We start from the raw sequence: 21,831 nt of genomic DNA, 5'->3' as shown, positions 1-21,831 counted from the left end.
GGATACCAGGAGACCGTATGGAACTGCACATAGACACACACCTACCCCATCCCGTGGAACAGCTGCACTGACAGCGTAGCGCAGGAACACACACGCTTGCACATAAGTGCATTCATGTCACTATCGCAAACATGCATCTACACACAAAGCTTCAAACCGTTTTCTTATTTCTCTTTGATGAAGGAAAACCAGCTAGACGTCTCTTCTCCCGTGCCCCTCCCTCTCACCTTGTACTTTTCTAGTCTCTGCTGAGGCCCTTTGACCTCCCCCTCAGTTCACAATGGCTATGGCTCATCTCTCCTGGCCGCGCCCACACATCCCAAACCTTTGTACAAGCCTCTCCTCTGCCTAGTACGTCTGTTATTTCTAGCCGTACCCAAGGACACTGTCCTGGTAGAACCTGGGTGTCACCCTGGGAACTCAGTTTCTGGGCCAGGAGACATCAAAATATGCGGTCACCCACTGAGCCTCTACCTCTGGCTGGATGACATCAGGTTCCATTCTGAGATGTGAGGAGTCCCTCAAGACCCAGGAAAACCCAGGTAGACTCAGAGAAACGGCTGGCAGGAGCCTGGCCTCAGCTGCTGGGACTTACTGAGGTTCCATTTAGAGCGTGGCCAGACTTCTGCATCCATCGTCCCCCCCCCCCCCAGTTTCTCTGCTCTGGCCCGAGTGTGAGCAGACCCCACAGAGGGGCTAGAAGAGTTCTGTGTAGGGTCGTCAGCTTGTCTGCTTCGGGTATCTGGTACCCTGGTGACCTAGCAGAGGATGGCTCCACCGTGCCTTCACTGTGATGGTTGCTTGCCCATGACACGAGCTCACTGCCTGACCACAGTTCCTCCCTTCCTCCCTCATTGCCCTCCAGCAACCAGTGGCTACTTATCAAGGACCACCTGACCAGCCCTTGGCTCTGGGTTTCTAGACAGCAACAGATAGGGCTCCGGGCTGGCAGCCCGCTGCCCCCCGCCCCCACCATGCTCTCCCAGTTCCCCCGCAGCCTCGTGGTGATGAAACACATTTCCTGAAGCTCAGATCACATGTCCATAAACAGAGAAACTTCTTCGCCTACCACTTGAGACCAAAGGCCAGGCTGCTTCTCTTTATTCTCGAGAGCCGGCGCTGGGGAGGGGGCCACCAAGGCAGGGACAGGATGGGCGGCTAAGGGTAGGTAGGACTGTGTCGCACTCTGGGGCCTGCCTGCTCACCACCACTGTCTCCTCTCAGTTCACCAGGGGTGCATCTCTCTCCCGCCCCACAGTTTCGCCAGTTTTAGGGAGCTCTGGGCCCTCCAGGAGAGAGACTGCAGAGCAGCCAGGACACTGTGGAAGCAGCAGCACGGAGGGGCGGTACCTCACTTGAGCTCACCTACAAAGAGCAGGCAGAGATCCAGCAAGAGACACCCTAAAGCAGGAGTAGCCCGGGAGAGCCGTGGGGCCAAGAGCAAGCAGGGCCTGACAAGCTCCCCAGAGCCACGCTGTGGGAGGGGCAGGACCAGGTCACATCACCAGGAAGTAGACAGACTCTCCCGTTCAGATACAACTCTGGAGCAAGGCAGCGGACTGTCTCACCGTCACTCAGGAATGGTGACTCCGGGGTTCCCTACCTAGACTAGGGTCACCTATGTAGACTAGACCACGTGCTAAAAGTATGATGACCGTTAACCTGTCCTGAGAAACTTCCTTTTCGTGCCAGTAAATAGTTTGGGAGGCTCATTTAGCAGTACCAAGTTTTCCGGACGACCTTTGCCACCAACGCCATCCCGACAAAGGAGAACTGGCTGGTGAGGCCTGGCAATCTGTACCTTTGACTTTTAAAACACTGAAGGGCACGGTGTTAACAAGGAACACCCTCCTCGGCCAGGCCTTTAGGGAGGGAGGGTGTTACCGATCATGCTGAAACGGCATGAAATGGTGTTAGTCCTCGAGTTCCCCAGTGCTCTTCCGCAGTGCTCCCCCAGTGTTGTCCCCCTAGTGTGCTGTCCCCCAGTGTCCCCAATTGCTCTTCCACAGTGCTTCCCCCCAGTTTTTCTCCCCCAGAAGCTGTTAGAAAGGCTTCCTGGAAAGACACCCACACACACACAACAGGCTGAGGGTAGTACACACCTTCGTACGCTCGGGGCGGCGGGCAGGGGTGGGGGTGGGGGCAGTCAGGTCATCAGTGTGGACCAGGAGCCACTCACATTGAGCTCTCCATGGTCACAGATCATGAAGAGAGGCTCGGGCAAGCCCTCGTGTGATGAGAGACGGGGCCTTATCCATTGCATGACGACATTTGCTAACAAACCCTTTACCTGATGAAAGTTCGTTAAAGGAAATGAGGTGATGAGGTAGAATGCACAGCAGGGACCCCCCCCCCCCCCCATCCCGGGAGCCCTGAGTGCTGGGATGCGGCTGGCAGCCCTTTGCCCACACAGGAGTGTGACTCCAGGGCACGTGTGTGCATGGGCTGCGTGAATGCCACCGTTGAGCCCGAGCGTCTCTGGCGTCTTGGGACGGTCTGAATGACATCTCGTCACTACTGGGAGCAGTTCTACTCCTTGGGCGTCTCCGGCACACTCCTTCACGGCTGCTCAGGTGGTGGGACTGCAGAGACGTGGAGACGCTCTGTCTCCTCGCCTTCCTCCTCCGACTCCAGCGCCTGCTTGGGGCCCACTGCGTACTGAGCACTGCTGTGCTCGTGGCGGAGGTAGAGCCAGGGCAGGCTGCTCACTGTCTACCAGGGGAGGAGGCGGGAAGCATCGGCACACGGGGTCATGCCCGTCACACAGCGCTGAGGGCAGCTGTGGAGGCAGCCGTGAGGAGCGGGCACGGGAATAGATGGGTTCCGGCTAAGGAGGGAAGGCTACCATGATGCTTTTCCCAGGGGCCGAAGCAGTGGGGTGGTAACTGCTGCTGGCTGGTACCTGCAGAGTACCGGGCTCTGTGCCAGAGGCCCTGCTCCTTGCACGTGTCAGTGAGCGCGAGGGACAAGCTTAGAAATGTAGAGTGAATTACCCAAGGTGCTGAGAGGCAGTGGGGTACCTGGCGAAAAGCTGTGTGAAGAGTGACAGACCAGAGGCCACAGCCGCTGGAGAAAATCCAAACTGTTGGCCCTGGGGCTTGGGTCAAAACATGGTTGCCGGGTCTGGTGTGGGTAGGACAGAGAGGGGCACAGTGTGGGGGATGGACTGCCATTTCCTAAGGGTCCAAGTCAGATGGGCTAGGGGTGTGTGGGTGGTTGGGTAGGTTGAGTCCCAGATGCGGGCCGCACCTAGGAGTGGAGGCAGAGAGAGGTGCTTGCCTAGATTAGGGGCTCTGTCTGCCTTGCACCTTCTACCCCAGAGCCTGCTAGCAGGGAAGGAGACTCTAGATGGGTTATAAAGTACCCGTGGCACAATAGTCAAGCAAAGACAAATCACAGGAAAGAAGGTAAGAGAGGTGTCATGGCAGGGGCCCGCCCTGGGCTCCCAGTCAGAGGCAGAACTGAGCCCCCTGCTGGAGGAGAACTGCCCCAGCCACCCAGCAGGTCACAGAGGTGTCTGTTAGGTGGCCTCCCCCTGGTGGTCAACAGGTGTCACTGGCTCCAGATGTGAGTCCAGCTGTTCCTCATCAGCACCAGGGGCCCAGATGGGATCTCTGAAAGATTCAGCCTGAAGCCACATAGGACTGGAGCAGAGCAGCCAGGCCTGGACTCAGTGACTCCCAGTTTTCTGAGAGTCCCCCCCCCATCCCCTCCTGCTTCCCTAGACAGATTATCACCATATTGCCCTGATTTGCAGGCTTGGCCATGTCCCAAAACCTGTGCCTAGCTATTGCTCACTCCAGACCCTGTGGTACCCCATCTGCTAATTTCCCCTGGAAGGGACTGGGTGGGGAAACGGGGGGGGGGGAAGGGGGCAGAGCTGCATCCTGACACACTATACACACTGTATGCATCTGGTCCTGCAACAGAGATGGCCCTGTGTCCAAAAGGGTAAAAGTTAGGAGACAGCCAGTTTCCCTGGCTTCCTTCAGGCAGGGACACTGCCAGGCCTACCCTGTAAAGCAGTGTGGGCCTGAGCTCCCTCGGTGTCCTGGAGTAGTGGGCACCCACAGAGGGGGGTCATACCGAGGAGCTCCCGTCAGACCCACGGAGGGGACAAGGTCAGCCAGGTCCGCTAGGCAAGAAGGAGCGGCAGAAGTGAACCCAGCACGGGGGCAGCAGGCAAGAGCTTTGTACAGCTCCCTCTGCCCATCCTGCACCTGGCATCAAGCAGATCGGCGGAGTGGAAGGCATTGGCCACGCATGTTTGTTTTGCTGCGGGCTGGGCACTGACCCTGAAGCACTTAAGGGGCCGGGAGTTGACTGGACTGTTCTGCTGTTTGCCGAGGCCCAGGTGGTGGATCCCTCTCCCAGTCCAGCCTGGGGTGGACCCAGGAGGTGGCTCACGCTGTTCTCTTTCTCGATAGGTGAAGGGCCGGATGCGAGGCAGGGAGCCGGAGCACAGCCTGAGGCAGGGGGGCCTCGGGAAGCGCTGGGCCCTCCAGCCGTGCTCAGAAACATCGCCACAGCAACCAGCGGCCAGACAGCAGTAGCCTGGGCAGACACTGCCTAGGCAGACGCAAGAGGACAGCCACGGGGAATGACTACGGCAAATCAGGCCACACCGCTGACAAGGGAGGTGGAGTGTCACTAGAGGGGAGGGTGTGGTCTCTGCCCCACTCTACCGAGCGCCATGCCCACAGGAGAAGAGGTGCTAAGGCAGGGATTGCAGTTTGATGCTGCCGCGGCCTTGCTCCCAAGCCAGTGCTGAGCATTCCCGGGTCATCTGTCTTCTCTTGTCTGCCTCAGCCCGCATCTCAGCGTCCCTCACTGTGACCATCCTGTCTGTTGGCGAAAGGGGGAGAGGCACCCATCCTGTGCTCTGTACCGGGGGGGCCTCCTGCTGCCGGACCATGGGATGTCGGCAAAGCTCAGAGGAGAAAGAGGCGGCACGGCGGTCCCGGAGAATTGACCGCCACCTGCGCTCAGAAAGCCAGCGACAACGCCGTGAGATCAAACTTCTCCTACTGGGCACCAGCAACTCGGGCAAGAGCACCATCGTCAAGCAGATGAAGATTATCCACAGCGGCGGTTTCAACCTGGAGGCCTGCAAGGAGTACAAGCCCCTCATCATCTACAACGCCATCGACTCGCTGACCCGCATCATTCGGGCCCTCGCGGCCCTTAAGATCGATTTCCACAACCCAGACCGGGCCTATGACGCCGTACAGCTCTTTGCACTGACGGGCCCAGCAGAGAGCAAGGGTGAGATTACACCAGAGCTGCTGGGCGTCATGCGGCGGCTGTGGGCCGACCCCGGGGCTCAGGCCTGCTTTGGCCGCTCGAGTGAGTACCACCTGGAGGACAATGCAGCCTACTACCTGAATGACCTGGAGCGCATCGCCGCGCCTGACTACATCCCCACAGTGGAGGACATCCTACGCTCCCGGGACATGACCACGGGCATTGTGGAAAACAAGTTCACCTTCAAGGAGCTTACCTTCAAGATGGTGGACGTGGGCGGGCAGAGGTCGGAGCGCAAAAAATGGATCCACTGCTTTGAAGGCGTCACGGCCATCATCTTCTGTGTGGAGCTCAGTGGCTATGACCTGAAGCTCTATGAGGACAACCAGACGGTGAGTAAAGCCCAGGTTCCTACTGTCTGTTCCGGGGAAGCAGGTGGACTCGTGTGAGCAGAGAGAGGCTTCCGTCAGAACTGCTCCTCAGCCTTGCCCGGCCACATGATGAGCTAGGGCAACCACGCCCCAAGTTCTGTGCCCAGGGGAGTATGCTGTGGAGCATGGTGAGTGTACCGATGCCTTGAGGCCTCAGGGGCTCTTCTGTCAAGTTGTGAACCCCAGTGGGCAGGCTCATGCTGGTGCCCCATAAGACCTCAGCCTCCCATGACTCCTCCAGTCTGAGGGACGTCACTTTGACTTAGATGGCACTTAACAAATAACACCACACCCCTAGGCTCCACGGGGCTCATCAGGCAGGGCCCCCACCTTTATCGGCTCTGACTGCCCTCCCCCAGCTAGGGATGGGACTTTGGAACTTCCCTTGTAGGGCTTGGCTCCGCTGTCCAGGTTTCCAGGTCACCCTAGTCTCGGTTCAGTGAATAGATTGTGCCCATGCCATGCGCTGAGGGCATGGAAGGCAAGGCCTGGACGGGCGTCACTGGTAGCCAGCATGCTCAGATCCAGCTGAGGCAGAAGGTTAGGTGCCCAAGCTACCTAACACTGTCCCCAGGAATAGCAGTAGCGGAAGCCTGCTAGTCAGACGGATGCCAGTGGTCTGCTCTGGGACTGTCTTCCTCGTTAGAGCTAATGTACTAGGCAGGAGCACTAAACAAAGACCCAGGACCTTCCTTTATAGTTCATGCCCCAGGAGCCGGAGAGCAGAAGTTCTCTAAGAATCTGAGCGGGATTGTGGATGCCTGGGTCTATGGTAGATAGGGAAAGATACTGATTCCAGTGAGGACTTTGTGGAAATGTAACATCCACCATGCTATGAGACAAGGGTCCAGCCTCTCCACTTTGGAACACTGGTCTCTAGGGTCTATGAGGAGTACGGGGCTTCTTTCTTCATCTGGTCTTGTTGAGGCAAGCCAATGACTACTCTTTAAGTTCACTCAAGGACTCTGACTTTGGGCCTCTGTCCCCCCAAAGGCATGTGTGGAAGGATGAAGGCTCTGACCACAGCTCTGGATACCTGAGTGATCTGGACATAGAGAGCCTTTAGCCTGATCAACAAGCATGAAGACAGAAGGCAGAGCTCTCTCCACCTCCCCTCCAGCATCCGGGTATCCTGGGATCTATGCCAGATATTGATACTGCTCCCAATGGGTGAAGTGATAAGCTGTGGATGTAGGTGGCCCTGTTACCAACTGTTGTCTACTTGGTGTCCAGGCTGTGTCTGTCTGTGAGTGAGCCATCTTCAGGGTTCTTGCCCATCCAACTTGGTCGGCTGTTCCCACTCTAGCAACATGCGTGGTTCTAACTAGACGTGGCGTCCTATCAGAGAGAGGCATGACCTGAGGCCAAGGTTTGGGATTGACCCAGATGTCACGCAAAGCACAGTGCCTGGGGTTGGTTGTGGGAACAGTAGGTTGGAAGGTTGGCCAGCCATGCCGTAGCTGCCAATCACAGAGGCTCTCTGTAATTCTCTGCACTCCTGTTGGCAGGAAACTGCTCACACAGGCCTTTCGAGCCTGGATCTGATGGCCTCATCTACCATCTCCAGGCTCGAAAGCATGGCAGACTACCCCCCAGGACCAAGCTCCCAGTCTCATTTCTTGCAGGCTGTGCCAAGTGTACCCGGATCCATAGGCAGGATGCTTGGTCCCTGAGTTTCGTGACCACCTCTTCCTTGGAATCTCATCAAAAAGTAGCGCCAAGCTTTCCCGGCTCTGCCTGGCCATTGCCCTCCTCTGTGTTGCCTCTCTTCTCTGCCCGTGCTGTCTGTGGCTTCTTCTGTTGCGGTGCCTCTCCGTCCATCCTAAGTTCACTGCCATCCTGCCCCGTCCCTCTCTCTCCTCTCCCTCTGCACATAGGACTAGAACTCAGAACTTCATTGGATGCCTCCCCTGGCCACAGCCTGGAGCCTGCACGCTCCTCACAGAGTGCTTTGTAACGGCGAGGATCAGTGCTCACGTGAAAAGCAAGGGCCTCCATGGGATAGGCCCTGGGAGGGCTGAGTAGAGCTCTGTGGCCTCGTTCCCTGTGGGGATTTCAGTGAGGCCCCTGCTAGCCTCTTACAGAACCCAGGCTGTCTACCAGGGCATCTCCTAAAGGGAGGAGCTTGCAGCTGAGCCTACACACACATTTAGTCTCATTCATTTTTCTCCCTCTCTCCCTCCCCTCTTCTGCATCCTCCATCTCTCGACCTCTCCCCTTACCTCCCCTGTCCCTCGTGCTCCACCCCTCCTCTCTCTCCCTCTGTCTTCTTCTCTCCCTCCCCTCCCCTTTCTCCCTCTCATCCCCGTGGGCCTGAGGAAGTAGTGTTGTTCACCAGAAAAGGAAATTCTTGATGGCAAACCCTAGCAAAGCTGGAAATTCACTGGATTCCAAATGGTTCTGACCTTTCATGCTCCACCAGTAATATCTGACGATAGAAAACAAACAGGCTGCCGAGGGAAGACAGTCCTGCCGTCCTCTGACTCCTCCCACCCGCTGCCCTGGCGGTGCCCACGGTGGGCACCTCTCACCTCTCCCTCCAGCCAGATGCTGAGGCAGGGCTGCCACCAGCTGCCTCCTCCCGCTCCCGGAATGCCCTGGAAGTCCCAGCCCCAGCAAGGACTCAGCCAAGAGCAGACCACACCACTTTTTGCGAAAGCTCAGTGAAGTTTGGGGCTTTGCGCCAAGACTGTGTACACGGCTCCTCACAGCTCCTTCCCTGCTCAGCTCCCAGGCCCTCTCGCCTTTCCTGTCACAGAGGCTGGTGGTACCCCTCCCATCCCCTCGCCTGGAGAAGGAGCCATTGCCCCACCCCCACCCCCACCCCAGTCCGCCCGCTGGGTTTCTGCGTCAGCGTGTTGCCAAGGAGAGCTTAGGCATCTCCAGGCTTCTGGGCGCGAGGGCTGTGGCGGTGAGCACAGGCCAGCAGCAGCAGTGCCTTGGAGGTGCTGGTTGCCAGGACATCCGTGGAGTGTGGCAGGAGACACATATGAGGAGCCATGCCATGTGTGTTCATGATTCATACACTCGTCTCCAGGATTTGACAGGTCTTCAGACTGTCTGAGTCTCCAGCCTCCTGGCAGCCTCGACAGGCAACTGTAGACTCCGAACCTCGGTGGGCTTCCGGTGCTGTTTGGTATGCTCCCGGATGCCACCAGAGGCGGAACACATCCCAGGGACATACGGGGATTTCTCTTGTGTACCCCCACCCCCACCCCCGACTGATGTGGGGAACCAGCAGCCTTTGGCTACCCACCCCCTTCACACCCTCCCATCTGAGGATTTGTTTTTCTTCACTGAGCCAGTTCCAGGGCTCAGGCAGACACAGGGTAGAGGCTGTGTCCTCAGATAACAGATGCAGGTCAGTCGGTGACCACAGGAAGATGTGAGCCAGGAATATAACAGACCCAGCAGCCCATGTGGAACCATGACCGTGGCTACGACCTGGAGGAGCCCTCAGGACCCCAGGTCTGTGGAAGTGGAAGGCAGCAGACAGCTGCCATCCAGACTCTCTCTCCCTTTGCGGATCAGCTAATGGACACTGGAAGGCACTTAATGGTAGAGGGACACTTTAGAAGAGACAGATTAAAAGACGTAGCAGTAAAGTGCCAAATGTTCTCGTATGGAAACCCACAGAGAGCTCACTACCCTGAGTCCCACAGTGGCCTGCTGTGTGCCTGCTGGGCTGAGCCAGGGCCTGATTGGGGTAGGGAGACTAGTAACTACAAGTGAACGTGCGCCAGTTTCTGATAGCGCAGTTTTGATCGGCACATGGGGGGACAGTCTTACACAGCAGCCACATAATTCTCACACGGCCTTATGCTACCAAGGATACCTGCCCCTCTTCCAGAGCTAACGGGCATAGTCGCCAGGACCGTTCCCCCATTTGCTTTCATGTGGGATCCGCGGTGGCCACTTTGAGCCCCACAAGTTCCACTGAGCTTTAGCAAGGCTCACCACAGGGAGACCTCATGCTCAGCTGGTGGATAGCTGGTCAGCAGAATCAAGGAGACCAGCAGATGCAGACTATTACTTTGGGCTGAGGCTCAGAGTCTGCAGGTAGGGAACCTACAGCAGCTACAGTCCGAACAGTCCCGCCACCTCCTAAAACAGCACCGCCTGATAAAATAGTGGTAGCTTCAGATCAGCCAGGTGTCAGTAATTCCACCACAGAAATTGGCCAGCAGTCCCATTTCCCATCCCCACCCAGCCCACTGGTATTTACCAACAGTCTGCAGACAGGACAGCCTAGTGGGTAGATCCTGCCGAGGGCCCAGACTCAGCAGATGATAATAAGAGGAGCTCACTTGCAGGTTTTTGGAGAGCAGAGCAGCGTGCCTATCCACACCTCGCTCCGTGGTTCCTTGGCGATTTCCCCCGACCCGCTGACCGTATACCATTTCTGTTGACATTATCCTGTCCCTTGCTTGGCCCTCACTGCTGCTCTCTTTTCACAGACATAAGAGACCTCTGCTGCATGGAGAACAGCTCTAGAACTGAGCATTGCTTTCTCTGTGTAAGCTAGCCGGAGACCCACCCATCATGTGTCCTTCTCCATCCGAGAGAGAGTCAAGTCCAGAGGCATCATTCAGAAAAGTAGTCACCTAGAATGTGCAGGCCCCCAGCCCAGTGAGCTCACCACGTAGACTAGGGACGTGGCAGCCATCATGTCCTCCCTCTCCTGAGTGATGAGAAGATGGCATCAAAGAGTCGCTGAGAGGGTCAGGAAAGTCAGGAGGGGCCCTTCTGCCTTTGGAAACAGCTTGCAGGAGAGTGTAGGGGGGCAGACATCAGCAACAGAGCCTGAACAGACTGGGACAAAGGTCAAATGGCAGTCTGGAGAATCCAGTCCAAGAGCTGTGTGGTAGCGTTGGGGAAGCCAGCAAAGGCAGAAGCCGAGAGGCTGTTTGGGACTGTGGACAGCACAGTTCTGTGGCTGGCACCCTGGGCTGAGGTCAAGGAATGGAAAAGTGACACAGAGTCCCAAGCATTGCATCTAGTCCCAGCCCTGGCAGGGGCAAGAGGTGTAGTCCAAATGTGCTGTGACGCAGAGCCAGGGATGGTGTCAGAGCCAGGGGTGGTGTCAGAGCCAGGGGTGGTGCGGCTCCAACCCCCCAGGCTGTGTGCTCTCTCCGCCTGGGTGATCACGCTGTGTACTCACAAAGATGCCCTGCTCTGAGCTGTTCACAGAGACTCAAGGCGAAGCAGCTTCTGCCTCCTGTCCACCCGCTGCCCTGGCCAGTGGGTAATTAATTTCCTGAGTGCATTAGTCCTGCTCATTAGGCACACATCAGAACAGCTCTGGGGTTTAAGACACAGATTATTATTGTTTTAAGGGATTTGTATAATCCAAGAACTGAAAAAAACAGTTTTCCCACTTAACAAGAACAGACTCCATGATGGTGAATGAAAGCGTTGGGGGGGGGTCTCCCTGTCTTGGGGCAGGGGGCTCCTGATGATCAGAGTAGGCATTCGGTCTGCCATACCCAAGAGAGTTCCTTGACTGGCCTCGAATAACAGAAGAGTGGGTGACGAATGGTCAGGATACTTAGGTCCATCCTACTGGGCAGAAAGGCTTCTGTACTGACAGAGGACAGTCCCTTCTTTGCCCCTCTGTGGGGCTCCCTGGATTTCTAAAGGAGACACCCATTGTTGGTGAGGACATAGTGATAGGCACTCCTTCTCCCTGGGCATGCTCCGGATTGGCCAGAGAACAAATTCAGGCTAGCCAAGAGCTTTGCCTTATCACATCTTTGCTCCCCATAGCCAGTATCTCTTCAGCTCTTGTACCATATCTAGTTTTATTAATAATAAAACTGTTATGTGCCCAGGTCCCTGGGCCTCGTATCCTGAGGTTCTCCGACCTAGGGCCATAGCCCTGCACAACTTTTCCTGGCCACTTGTGCCCCTGGGGAAAATCTGCCCTGCCCTACAGGATGGGCTCAATGTCCTGACCCAGAATTCTAAAACAGGACATGCAAATCCTCCAGGGCAGTTTGGACTAGACAGAGCATGACCATGGGTAGGTCCCCTCCCCACAGGACATCAGCCTCCCTTAAGTAGTGGCAGAAAGAACTGAGTAAGTGTGGTCTTCTGCTTGGTTGTCCTCAAAAACTACAAGGTCTGAACTCTGCGTGCGTGCGTGCGTGCGTGCGTGTGTCCATCCTGCCTGGAAGAACCCTTGGCCTTCATGTTGCATAAGTCGAAACATGGTTCCATCTCAGCAACTAAAAATCCTCATCCGCCTCTGCTCCTGTCCTCACCTGGATTGCCCTATGGTTGGTGACCCTGTCCTCTGAGAGCAAGCAGTGGTGAGATAATGAGTGGAATGTCAGGGTACCACTCGAGCTAGGTCACAGTCCAGGCAGAAGTAGCGTCCTGGAAATGATGTAGAGGCAAGCCATGGTTCTGATGTGGCTTCCCACCCGCAAACTAAAGAGAAATGGTCACAGCTGACAGGCTCCAGGCAGAACTCCCGCCTCTTTGACCCTCACCTACCCAAAGACAGGAGGCAGGAGCATGGCGGCGGAGCGGATACTGCCCCTGGCTCCAGGGCAGCCCTAGTGCAGACAAGCTTAACCTGCCTTTGCGACCGAAAGTGAGAAAGGCGCTTGGAGAAGATGTGGACAGAAAGCCTGTAATGTAGCGCTTTGCTGTGACATGGCCGTCATTTGAAGTCTCAGCACAGAAAGTCATGGTCATTGCCTGCTATATAACTCATGCCTATAGCATAGCAGGAGTCTCTAAGTAACCCAGCCTGGACTTGACACATCCTGATGAGCAGCCTGGACAATGGACCTGTCCTTGCCATGTGTGGTGGCTGCTCTGCCCTGGGCCCTGTTACCAGGGCATCCATGCTGTCTTCCTTCCACAGTTTAGAGGGTCATCAGTGGCCTCTCCTGCCCTGGCCCCATTGGAGCTCCTTCCCTGGCCCACTTTTGTCCAGGCCATCCCAGAATACTCTTTTGAGTGTCAGCCTTGCCATCGGATCATGGTGATTCCTTTGCCTAGACTGCCCCAGCCTGAGTGGTACTCTGGGATTTCTCTTGCTTTCCAAAATACTGCCTGCTCCAGAAGGATTGGGTCACACAGTGGTTAAACTCAGGGTGGGCAGGATTAGATGTGGGTTAGGTATTTGGGTACCACCTAGGATGAAGTGCTTCCTGACACAAACAACTTGAAGGCGGAGAGTCCCTCCAGGTAGAGTGTGTGAGCTCAGGGCCTTGCCAAACACCAGGATGAGTATGGCATTCAGTGACTAGGCCAAGATGGCTCAGAAGACACTGAGTTGGGTGAGTACTGTCACATGCGAAGAAACTGAAGCACATCCATGACGGCAACCACATATATGAAGGGAGCTTTCTCTCATCACCTGTCTTTTTGTATTTGTTTTGTTTTTTTCATTGTTACTCATGGCCTAATGACCTACTCTGCGATTCTTAAAACATTCCAGAAGGTGGCAGCCTGCAATATAACCATGACATCCTAAGGCCTAGCCTTAAGTCCAAGCCTTGATCACTGTCCAGAAGGCAAAGAGTCTCTAGCATTGGCCCAGGTACCTTTCCTAACCACTGAGGCCCAGAGAGAAAACAAAACAGATAGTCCAGGAGCCCTTGGTCTGTGGCCACTGTAAGTATGACGGTCCCTGCCGCTGTACATGCTGGGGGGTGGCCCTACCATGCATCAGAATTCCTGCACTACCTGGTGACTCTGCCTATGTGTGGACTAAATCATTGGCCCAGAATGTGGAAGTTGTTCCCTCTCATAGCGCAAGTAACAGAGAAGGCAGGAAGCCTTGTCCTTGGTGCTTCCACCCTGCTGTGTGCTCTGGCAGTTCCTCCAAAGAGAAGGTTTTAAAGTTAAGGTCTCTTAAAAGAGTGTAGGAGTCAGACGGGTCAAGGACACCACAGAAGGGTTCATACAGTAACCAATCTGGACTCATAGGGGCTCACAGAGACTGAACCAACAGCCAGGGAGTCTGCATGGGACTGAGCTAGGAACTCTGCATATGTGTGACAGTTGTGTAGCTTGGTCCTCTTATGGGGCCCCTAACAGTGGGAACAGGGCCTGTCTCTGACTCTTTTGCTGACTTTTGGGACCCCACTCCTCATATTGTTGTGCCTTACCCAGCCTTAATACATGGGGAGGTGCTTAGTCTTACTGCAACTTGATATGCTGTGTTTTGTTGACACTCATGGGAGACCTGCCCTTTTCTGGATGGAGATGGAAGAGGAGGGGATTGAGGAGAAGAGGGTTGCAGGAATGGGGGAGAGGGACTTGGAGGGAAGGGTGGGGGAGGGGCTGTGACCGGGATATAAAATGAATAGATGAAGTAAGAAAAATAAGTTGAGGACTCCTACCAACTCCCTGTCCCTAAAGCTGTCCATTCAGGGTAGGATACAGCCTTTTCCTCAGCACATGCAGTAATGGATGCTGGAGTCAGGAGCAAAACGTCCCAGGCTCCAGGCCCCTGCTCTGGTATTACCGGAGACCCAGAGAGTAAGTTACATCTGGCTTCTGTGACTGCTGTATATATTCTTCTCCAAGAAGCTGCTACTTTAACTCGAGTTGAGACAGAGCCGAACTTGCTGCAGCATCCCCCTGCCCCAGTATCCTGCAGGTGACATCGGGTGACCTAAAGTACTTGCACTTTCTTCTTATAAAGGATGAGCATGGCTGAAATCCATCCTATAGGCTATAAGCAGACGTTTCCCACTGGGATCTCTCTTTGTCCCCAGTTTCCCTTGTTCCTCAAAGGAATGGCCCAGTCCTACTTGTGAAGGATTTCACAAGCTTTGGTGCCCACTGGGGTGGTGAGGGCTGACTCTGCTGCTGTGTGTATTTACTGAACGGTCCAGGTGATGTGTTGAACTGTAAGTCCAAGGTATCCCCTGGAGAACAAACAGGAGGGGCTTTGTGCACGAGTTTGCTTCACAGGTCTGCATCTGTGTTGACAATCCCCAGTCTATAAGATGCTTGCTTCCTGGTATCCATTAATTTCCTGTTAGTGATGGACGGCAGGGCGATGGGTGCAGGGAGGGTGACTTAGACAGCAAGATGTAACACAGAAGCAAAGAGGAGATTGGTTCTTAACTCAGTAGAAGCAAAGGCAGACTAGGACTGTGGAAGGGATGGTGCCCCCTGCCAGGTAGGAGGACCTGTAAGCTGGGCCAGGATCCACAGCCAGGGGTCCATGCCCACCTCCACCCCCAGTGCTTCTGGCCTGCTGGGCATGAACAGTGGAACAGGACTTGGTGCTCCAACTCCTCCCAGAGTCAATGTGCCTAGCATCTTGTGGGACTTCTCTGTTACAGAGCTAGGACTCTTTGAACATTCCTAAGTCACAACATCTGGGTATATGATGTCCATGGCCTGTGTCGTAGTGTGGGGTTCTTCCTCCCCTGGGATGTGAACACCTGCCAAGACAGAAAGAGTCACTAGGCCCTGAGAACTTATCTGTCGTTGGTTCTGAGATCCATTCAAAGCAAAAGGCAGAGTAGGGTGACTTTACAGGTACTGCTGAGAGGCCACTGACTAATGACGGGTATTCTCATACCCCTAGACAGCTCCACTGGGTAAGTTAAATACAGACAAACAACAGGTACCGTAGGCACCTCTCTGTAGCTAACACTGGGGCCTGCGGGTTGATAGGGCTGTAGCCTGGCAGTCATCCTAGTGTGTCATATGGCCACCTGTGTCCACCCAGACTCACCCAACAGTACAACTCTGATCTCCTAAGCACCTCTTCTGACTCCTGGGGATCTAGGACAAGTCACACGGTACATCATGGACTCCGAGCTCTCCATGCAGAAGGATATAGAGAGCCATCTGTGGGGTTTTACTGGGGACAAAATAAACAAACAGAAGTGCAGTAGCCGTGATGGCACAGAACCTGTCCTAGGTCATATACCAGAGTGCAGCTCATGTAGCCTGTGAGCCCCTAGCCTAGCAAGGGTCAGCCCCTGCCACACAAATGTAACTAGGGTTCCAAGCACAGATATTTCCCTGGTTGCAAAGTCAGGGGCCTCTGAATCTATAGATCCCAATGAGGACCTCCGCTGTCCACTACCCAGGGACTGTGCAGGATGGGGTGGTGGCTTATATTGTTACCATTTAGGGTCACCCCAGCCCCCTCCACATTATACGAGTAAAGAGGAGGTAGCCAGAGGCTCACCTGCTACCTGAGGCAGGAAGTAGTCGTCCCTGCTGTTCCTGGCAGGTTCAGGATGAGAGCGTCCTATGTTATTAGAGCTGGGGATATAGCCTTACCCACAGCCTCTTATCTTGTTTGAACAGTCTTCAATGTTTGAAGTGGCAGGCCTGGCGTGTACTGTTTCTGTGAACATTGCACTTGTCGCTGGGCACTGGGAGGGACGTGGGTAAGCAAAGCTTGACTTCTGGACTTGCTTGGATTATACCCGTGCCCCAACCTCCAACCCAGAAAACTCATGTTTGCTGACCAGCAAAGAGCTTCAGCCAGAGTGCTCTGTAAAGTAGGTTGGTCGCCCCTAGTTCACCTAGGTGACAGCCAACCAGCCCTCTGTGGAGACAGGTGGCAGCTGGGAGAAGAGACGGTGACAGTATAAGGGACTGGACGAGAGTGTACCTGAGGAAAGGGAGGCCGGTGAACGCTAGACATCCGGAATGTCTGACTTTACAAGTTGGAGCCACCCTCATGGCTAACCCTCCCGTGTCACTGGCTCAGAGTGGCTTCTGTGGGTTCAGGGCTATCGGCCTGCAGGTGGAGGCTGCACCTGGTCCGTGCAGGTTTCCAAGGAGGATGCACAGGACACACAGCAAGAGGAGCACAGACACAGAGAGGGGTCTGGAGCATCTGCTCACAGAGCCCAGGAGACCGACCAGAGTGTGTTAATTCACAAACACAAGACACAGGACTTCACTCACCAAGATCAGATGGTTCCCAGTCCTTTAAGGCTGAGTGCCTTACCCAGTCTCCTACTGACCCACCTTCTGAGCATCAGAGCTGTAATGACAGAAAGTACAGGCTACCTGTCACTGGGAAGCTAGGCTGCTACAGACCGGAAGTCCTGGCCCCACTCTTCTCAAAGCCTATTTGGGTACCTGTCACTTCCCCCAAAAAAACCTAGATATCCTCACAGAAATTTGGGGGCTCCTCCCACTACCACCCTGGTCATTTGTACCCCATACCCAAGAGTAGGGGCACAGAGTGGACATCCAAGCACCCAAGCTTCCTTTCATCCTAGCCTACCCTCACCCCCGCCTGCAACACAGCCACTACTCCAAATGCTATCTGACCTTGTCTGAAGATTGCCCTGAGTTAAGGAGAGCAGGTCCCAAGACAGTCAGTCATAAACGTGGGCAAATGAGGAACCCCGCCAAGAACCTGCGCCCTAGTGCTAAGAGGTGGAGGCTAGGCTCTGTAGAGACTTGAGAGGTGGGATTCAGTAAACCAGCCAGCTGTAGGCACCCAGAGAAGAGCAGTGCCCGCGGAAACACTTTCTGGCAAAGGCCACTCTGGGTGAATGGGCACATGCATGAGGCAGGAAATGTGTTGGCCAGAGATGGAAGCCTCTGGAGAATGCTCACAAGGCACACACAGGGAGGTGGGTCCCCACCAGAGTCTGTCTTGATAACGCAGACTCCCAAGGGGGTCATGTTCACACTGCTGCCCCGGCCCAGATGTGGTCCTCAGCGCTAGCCACGTCTCGCCGGTGTGCTGCTGCCTAGCTAGCCACACTCGGCGTTTGTTTCCTGTTTCTGGAGAGCTGGTAGTGTATGTGCTCATCCTGTGAGGGTCTCAAGTCTCTGAAGTTGATTTTGCTTATTGCTCCTGCCTGTCCCTCAAGCGGGGACTAGCCCCCAGTCTTCCAGGCTCCTCTAACCCCAAGAGTGGAAGAGGTCTCCTAAGAGGGATATTGGACTGAATGGAAGAGACCTGTAGTTTAAGTGTAGGCAGGGTCTCTACTTGGGAAAGCTGTGACAGATCCCAAAGACAAAAATAAGGTAGCGTGCGGAGCCAGGCAAGTGGTGGGCAGGCAAAATGGGAAATAGGGGCTGGGAGCCAGGCCCTTAGGAGCCAAAACAGTAGGCTAGGCCATCTGCTCCAGTACCCTGAGCCCCGGCAGAGCTGCAAAGCCCAGGTTTGGTGAGTAGGTGAGGCGTGGGAACGGTGGTGTGGAAGTGGCCACCCTGAGGGAGAGGGCTCCAAGCACAAGTGGGACCCGGCATGTAGACGGGCAGCGCCCCCCCCCCCCCCCCCAGCCCCGGCCCACCCCTTGCTCCTACCCGGCGCTGACCGGTTCTGGGCAGTCCCTACAGACAGGCTCCAGGGCAATAGGGCTCACTGAATCATTAGCCTCCCTAATCCAATTCTCCAGGTTGTCGAAGCAGCGAAGCAGCGCTTAAGTTTGCAGGAAGAAGAAAAGAGTGCTAACCAGATTGGACTGGAAATAAGTCCCCCAGGCATCTTCTCTGTCTCCAGACACATCCCAGTTCCCCCAAGGCCAATAACCGTGAACCAATCCTTATGGGACTCTCCTTGGTGCGGGGGCGGGGTGGGCCGAGCGGAGGTGGAGGTTTGTTGTGTCTAGAAAGTAGGAATGCTTCAGGGTCCCCATCGTGACTTCTCTCCCTGTGTCACTTTTCTGATGTGAATGGAGGGCAAGCCTCCTCCTCAGGAGGCCCCCCCGCCCATGGTACTCCCATTAGAAGCATATCACTAGAGGAACCTTCCATCTTAACAGCCTTCTGGCCTGTTTCTCAGGCCACATTGAGCCAAGAGAGCTCCCTCAAAGGGATCACAGGAGAAGCAGGTCCCCCCAGTTCCCAGAGGCCCCTCCTTCTACTACCCCCAAGTGGGTATATTGGGCTAAGATGCGCAGCCTCCTCCCGTCTTTGGTCTTTATTGCTGTGTGAGACGGAGGGTGGAGGCGTCCTCTCCAGTTGTCATGGAAACAGCAATCCATCTACCGAGAGTCTGGGTGCTAAGCTGAACAGAGGGAGGGGCATCTGGCCCTGCATGACCCTCCAGCAGTGAAGTGCTATGAAAAACCCAAGGGGCTACCACACCCTGAAATGTGGCTGGCGTGTCCAGTTTGCCCGGGAGCCTCCCTGTGAGCAGCAGGGCCAGGGCCGCAGCTGCCGTGTCCCTGTCGGGGTTGGCTGGCATTCCATCCAGGCACTGGGGTAAACGTATGGGCTCTGCCCGCTGGGAGCCACTTCACTGAGAAGACGGGGTGGAATGGAGAAGCTAGCAGCCAGCAGCTGCCACTGTCTGGGGAGAACCAAGCATCTGGCCCCTAGGCAGATGACTGATGCCTCCCCAACGGCATCTTATTGCCAAAGGGGCAGCGCCGTGGTGCCTGCTGAGGGTTCCACTGGCTTGCCCTCAGTGTCTCTCCACCCATCCCTCCCGTATTCTAAGCTCCTTGAGGTCACCAGAGCGTGGATAGTAGCCTCTCCTGAGGCTCTAAGGCAGGAGATCGTGGCAGAGCCATCCAGCTACCAGATAGGAAATGCAGGCCAGGAAGTGAGCAAATGCACTGGGCTTAGGCTAGCCTATTGTGAAAGGAGACCCTGGCACCTTAAAAAGCCTCAGGGCCTGGGGCAGGACCCGCCTGACAAGCCTGCATCTAAGGGGTGGGGGAGGGGTGTCATGGGTCCTGGAGATGGGTCTCAGAAGAGGTGATGGGTTTAGTGACCAGTCCAGCACCATCTTCTCAGGAGCACAATCCAATCCAGGTCAGTTGAGGGTCCGAGATGAGCACTCTGTTTCACTGAGGCAAGAACTGTGATCTGGGACAAACACGGGGTCTCGGTGCGCTCTGGTGGAGAACGAAACGCCCCTCAGAGCACTCGCTGGCATGTACAGGCCCTCTCTGCCATGAAGCCAGCAGAACCATGCCTAACAGAAACTGCTCAGCAACCGGTCTTAGTGACAGCCCCGCTGAACCAGCTCAGAGCCCAAAGGGAAATTGAAGTCAGGAATTCCTGACAAGGATTGTCCAGGGCAACATGAACTAAACTCCCTAGCTCCCTGCATTATCGGCTAGACTGGCCTCTTTGCCATAAAGTTCAGGGGCGAGGGACATTGCCCTGTCTTCCTTGAAGCCTGTTAGTGAGTTCCCCGGCTACACCACACTTCCATTCTTCTTTGCTTGGAGAAGACCTAGACATCTTTCTCTCGCCTGGAAGACCTGCCCTTCTCTTTAGAGACAGTGTTTTCACGGGCTACTCCACTCTGTGAACCTCCTGAGACCTGAAGGTGAGGTTCACCCAAGAAAAGTTCTCTCCGTAGAGCTCAGGACAGTTCAGCGAATTTCCCCCAAATGCAGAGCTCTGGCCCTTCTCTGCTTCTCTAGGCAGTATAAAGGAATCAGTTCTATCCCAAGACTGCTGGCCAGGATGGGACATGGTCCCGGTGTGTGCCAGCGGCTCCCATGGCCCATGTAGTCGACAGCCCCTCACATTGGCCCTCCCAAGCCTTTCCCTGTAGTGGAAGGTCCTGGAAGCTTAGCTGTCACTCTGTGAAGAGCACCAGTGTGAATCCAGTGAAGCCCCTCCCATCTGGGCACTTCCCCCAAGACTGGCAGTCTGTCGCTCTGACTGGGTCAGGCCTGCTAACTCATCCACAGGATTGACAGTCTGGTGAGTGGAACCCATTCATGAACCAGACCAGCCCCAGTTGTAGGGTAAAAAGCTGAATTCATTATCCCATGAAAAAATACCCTGGGCTTTTTCTACCACAGGCTGACTGACTTGACCTTCCCATGCTGTACCAGAGCTGATTTGACCTCCAGGTGAGGAAAGCTGCAGCCAGGGCAGGATGGTCTCTGTCTCCCCACACAGCTGGTCCTGACACCACATCCCTGGCCACATGCCCTCGCAGTGCACTAACAGGCCCTCAGCCACAAAGCCCAGCTGAAATGCCCCTGTGTCACTTACTTACCCTCACTGTTGGCAGAAATGCCAGCCCAGCAGTTACCTGAGCCTGGGCACAGGGACCGAGCTGTCTGTCTGTCCTACTCCAGCCCTGAGCCACTCTGGTTTGGAGGTACAGTTACATGCGCTGTCTTAGAAGTGGGCAAACACTCCTGATGATTGGCAGGAGAGGGATTTTCGCCCCTTCTCATTATTTCATTCTGCCCAACCACCCCATCACCTAGAAGGTACCTACTCAGAGAGGGCTGTGTGTGTTTGGGGGCGTGGGGGTCCGTGGAGAGGAACTTATGCTACCACAGCTAGGGGTTCCGGATCACTCATGCCCAGGGTTCATATTGGTACCAGAAAGAACTAAAACCTTACCTTGCCTACATTTGATGTGAGGTCCAAGGCTTGAGGCACCTAGTTGGGCAAGATGTTAATTAAGCAAGCCTCACCCTGGGCCTTGTGGGTGGAGCAAGGGAACCAGATGGGTCCATGTATAATATTCCCTAGCTCCCTTACTCACCCCGTAGCTAGCAGCAGTAAATTCCACAGCACAGAAGGGGGACATGGCACAGAATGTGGTGAAATTCCTATTTAATAATAATAATAACACATGTTCAGCATGAGTAGATATCTATACATGGCTTCCCCAAACTAGTATGACCATGCACTACATAACTAGAAATATCTGCTACAGGAGTGTTTACAAGAATGGGAGCATGGGTTAGGAAAGAATTAGACTGGACCAGTATCTGAAAGACTACTGTCCACATGCAGATGGGAGCCATAGGAAGCTGGGATATGCTGGGTCCCCGACAAGGGTCGTTGGGAATCCCGGCAGGGAGAGCATCCCCGTGAAGAAAAGGCCTATGCTACCACCACTCTCAGGGTAGGGAGTGATTGATTGGCGGCTTCCAAGGCAGAGATTCACCAGTTGGGGCGGGCCCTGGAAGAGTAACCACGGGGCATCCCGGGACATCAAGCACCAGCTAACTCCTTCCTTAGTTCACTCATAGGACCTGCACAAGAGGAGCTATTCCTTAGGTCGGGGGTGAGAACAGCTGTGCTGCTCTTTCCACTGACGCCTTTTTCAGTGGATGATTTTGGGGCTTGAAGCCTTGTATTTTTCTTTAGACAAGAGTCTTGCTATGTAGCCCAGGCTGACCTCAAACTGGCAGTCCTGCCGCCCAAGGATCAGGGCATCTTTTCAGTTCTAAGAGGAAACCAAAGCCCAGTTACTTGACATAAA

General features: G+C 55.1%; 2 protein-coding genes and 1 long non-coding RNA gene across 3 annotated transcripts in view; 1 reads left to right on the top strand and 2 right to left on the bottom strand.

Annotated features, from left to right (window-relative positions):
• Positions 1–21,831, bottom strand: part of Rsph14 (radial spoke head 14 homolog) — a 73,759-nt gene that overhangs the window by 28,337 nt on the left and 23,591 nt on the right. The gene's annotated exons all lie outside the window — the stretch shown is intronic.
• Positions 1–21,831, top strand: part of Gnaz (G protein subunit alpha z) — a 47,906-nt gene that overhangs the window by 18,948 nt on the left and 7,127 nt on the right. Inside the window, exon 2 of the mRNA XM_005070766.4 lies at positions 4,428–5,636. Coding sequence (XP_005070823.2) covers positions 4,737–5,636 — 900 coding nt within the window. The 5' untranslated portion in view covers positions 4,428–4,736. The remainder of the gene's footprint in view (positions 1–4,427; positions 5,637–21,831) is intronic.
• Positions 13,748–21,157, bottom strand: LOC110341004. Its single transcript, XR_002382872.2, has 5 exons — positions 21,106–21,157; positions 16,581–16,659; positions 15,850–16,039; positions 15,388–15,516; positions 13,748–15,091 (listed from the first exon to the last, which is right to left on the bottom strand). It is a non-coding gene; the product is annotated as an uncharacterized LOC110341004 (long non-coding RNA).

This window comes from Mesocricetus auratus, unplaced genomic scaffold (genome assembly GCF_017639785.1).
Source record: "Mesocricetus auratus isolate SY011 unplaced genomic scaffold, BCM_Maur_2.0 Super-Scaffold_100027, whole genome shotgun sequence".
NCBI lineage: Eukaryota > Metazoa > Chordata > Mammalia > Rodentia > Cricetidae > Mesocricetus > Mesocricetus auratus.
The sequence above is the reverse complement of the archived record's forward strand: the minus strand, read 5'-3'. Positions and strand labels throughout refer to the sequence as shown.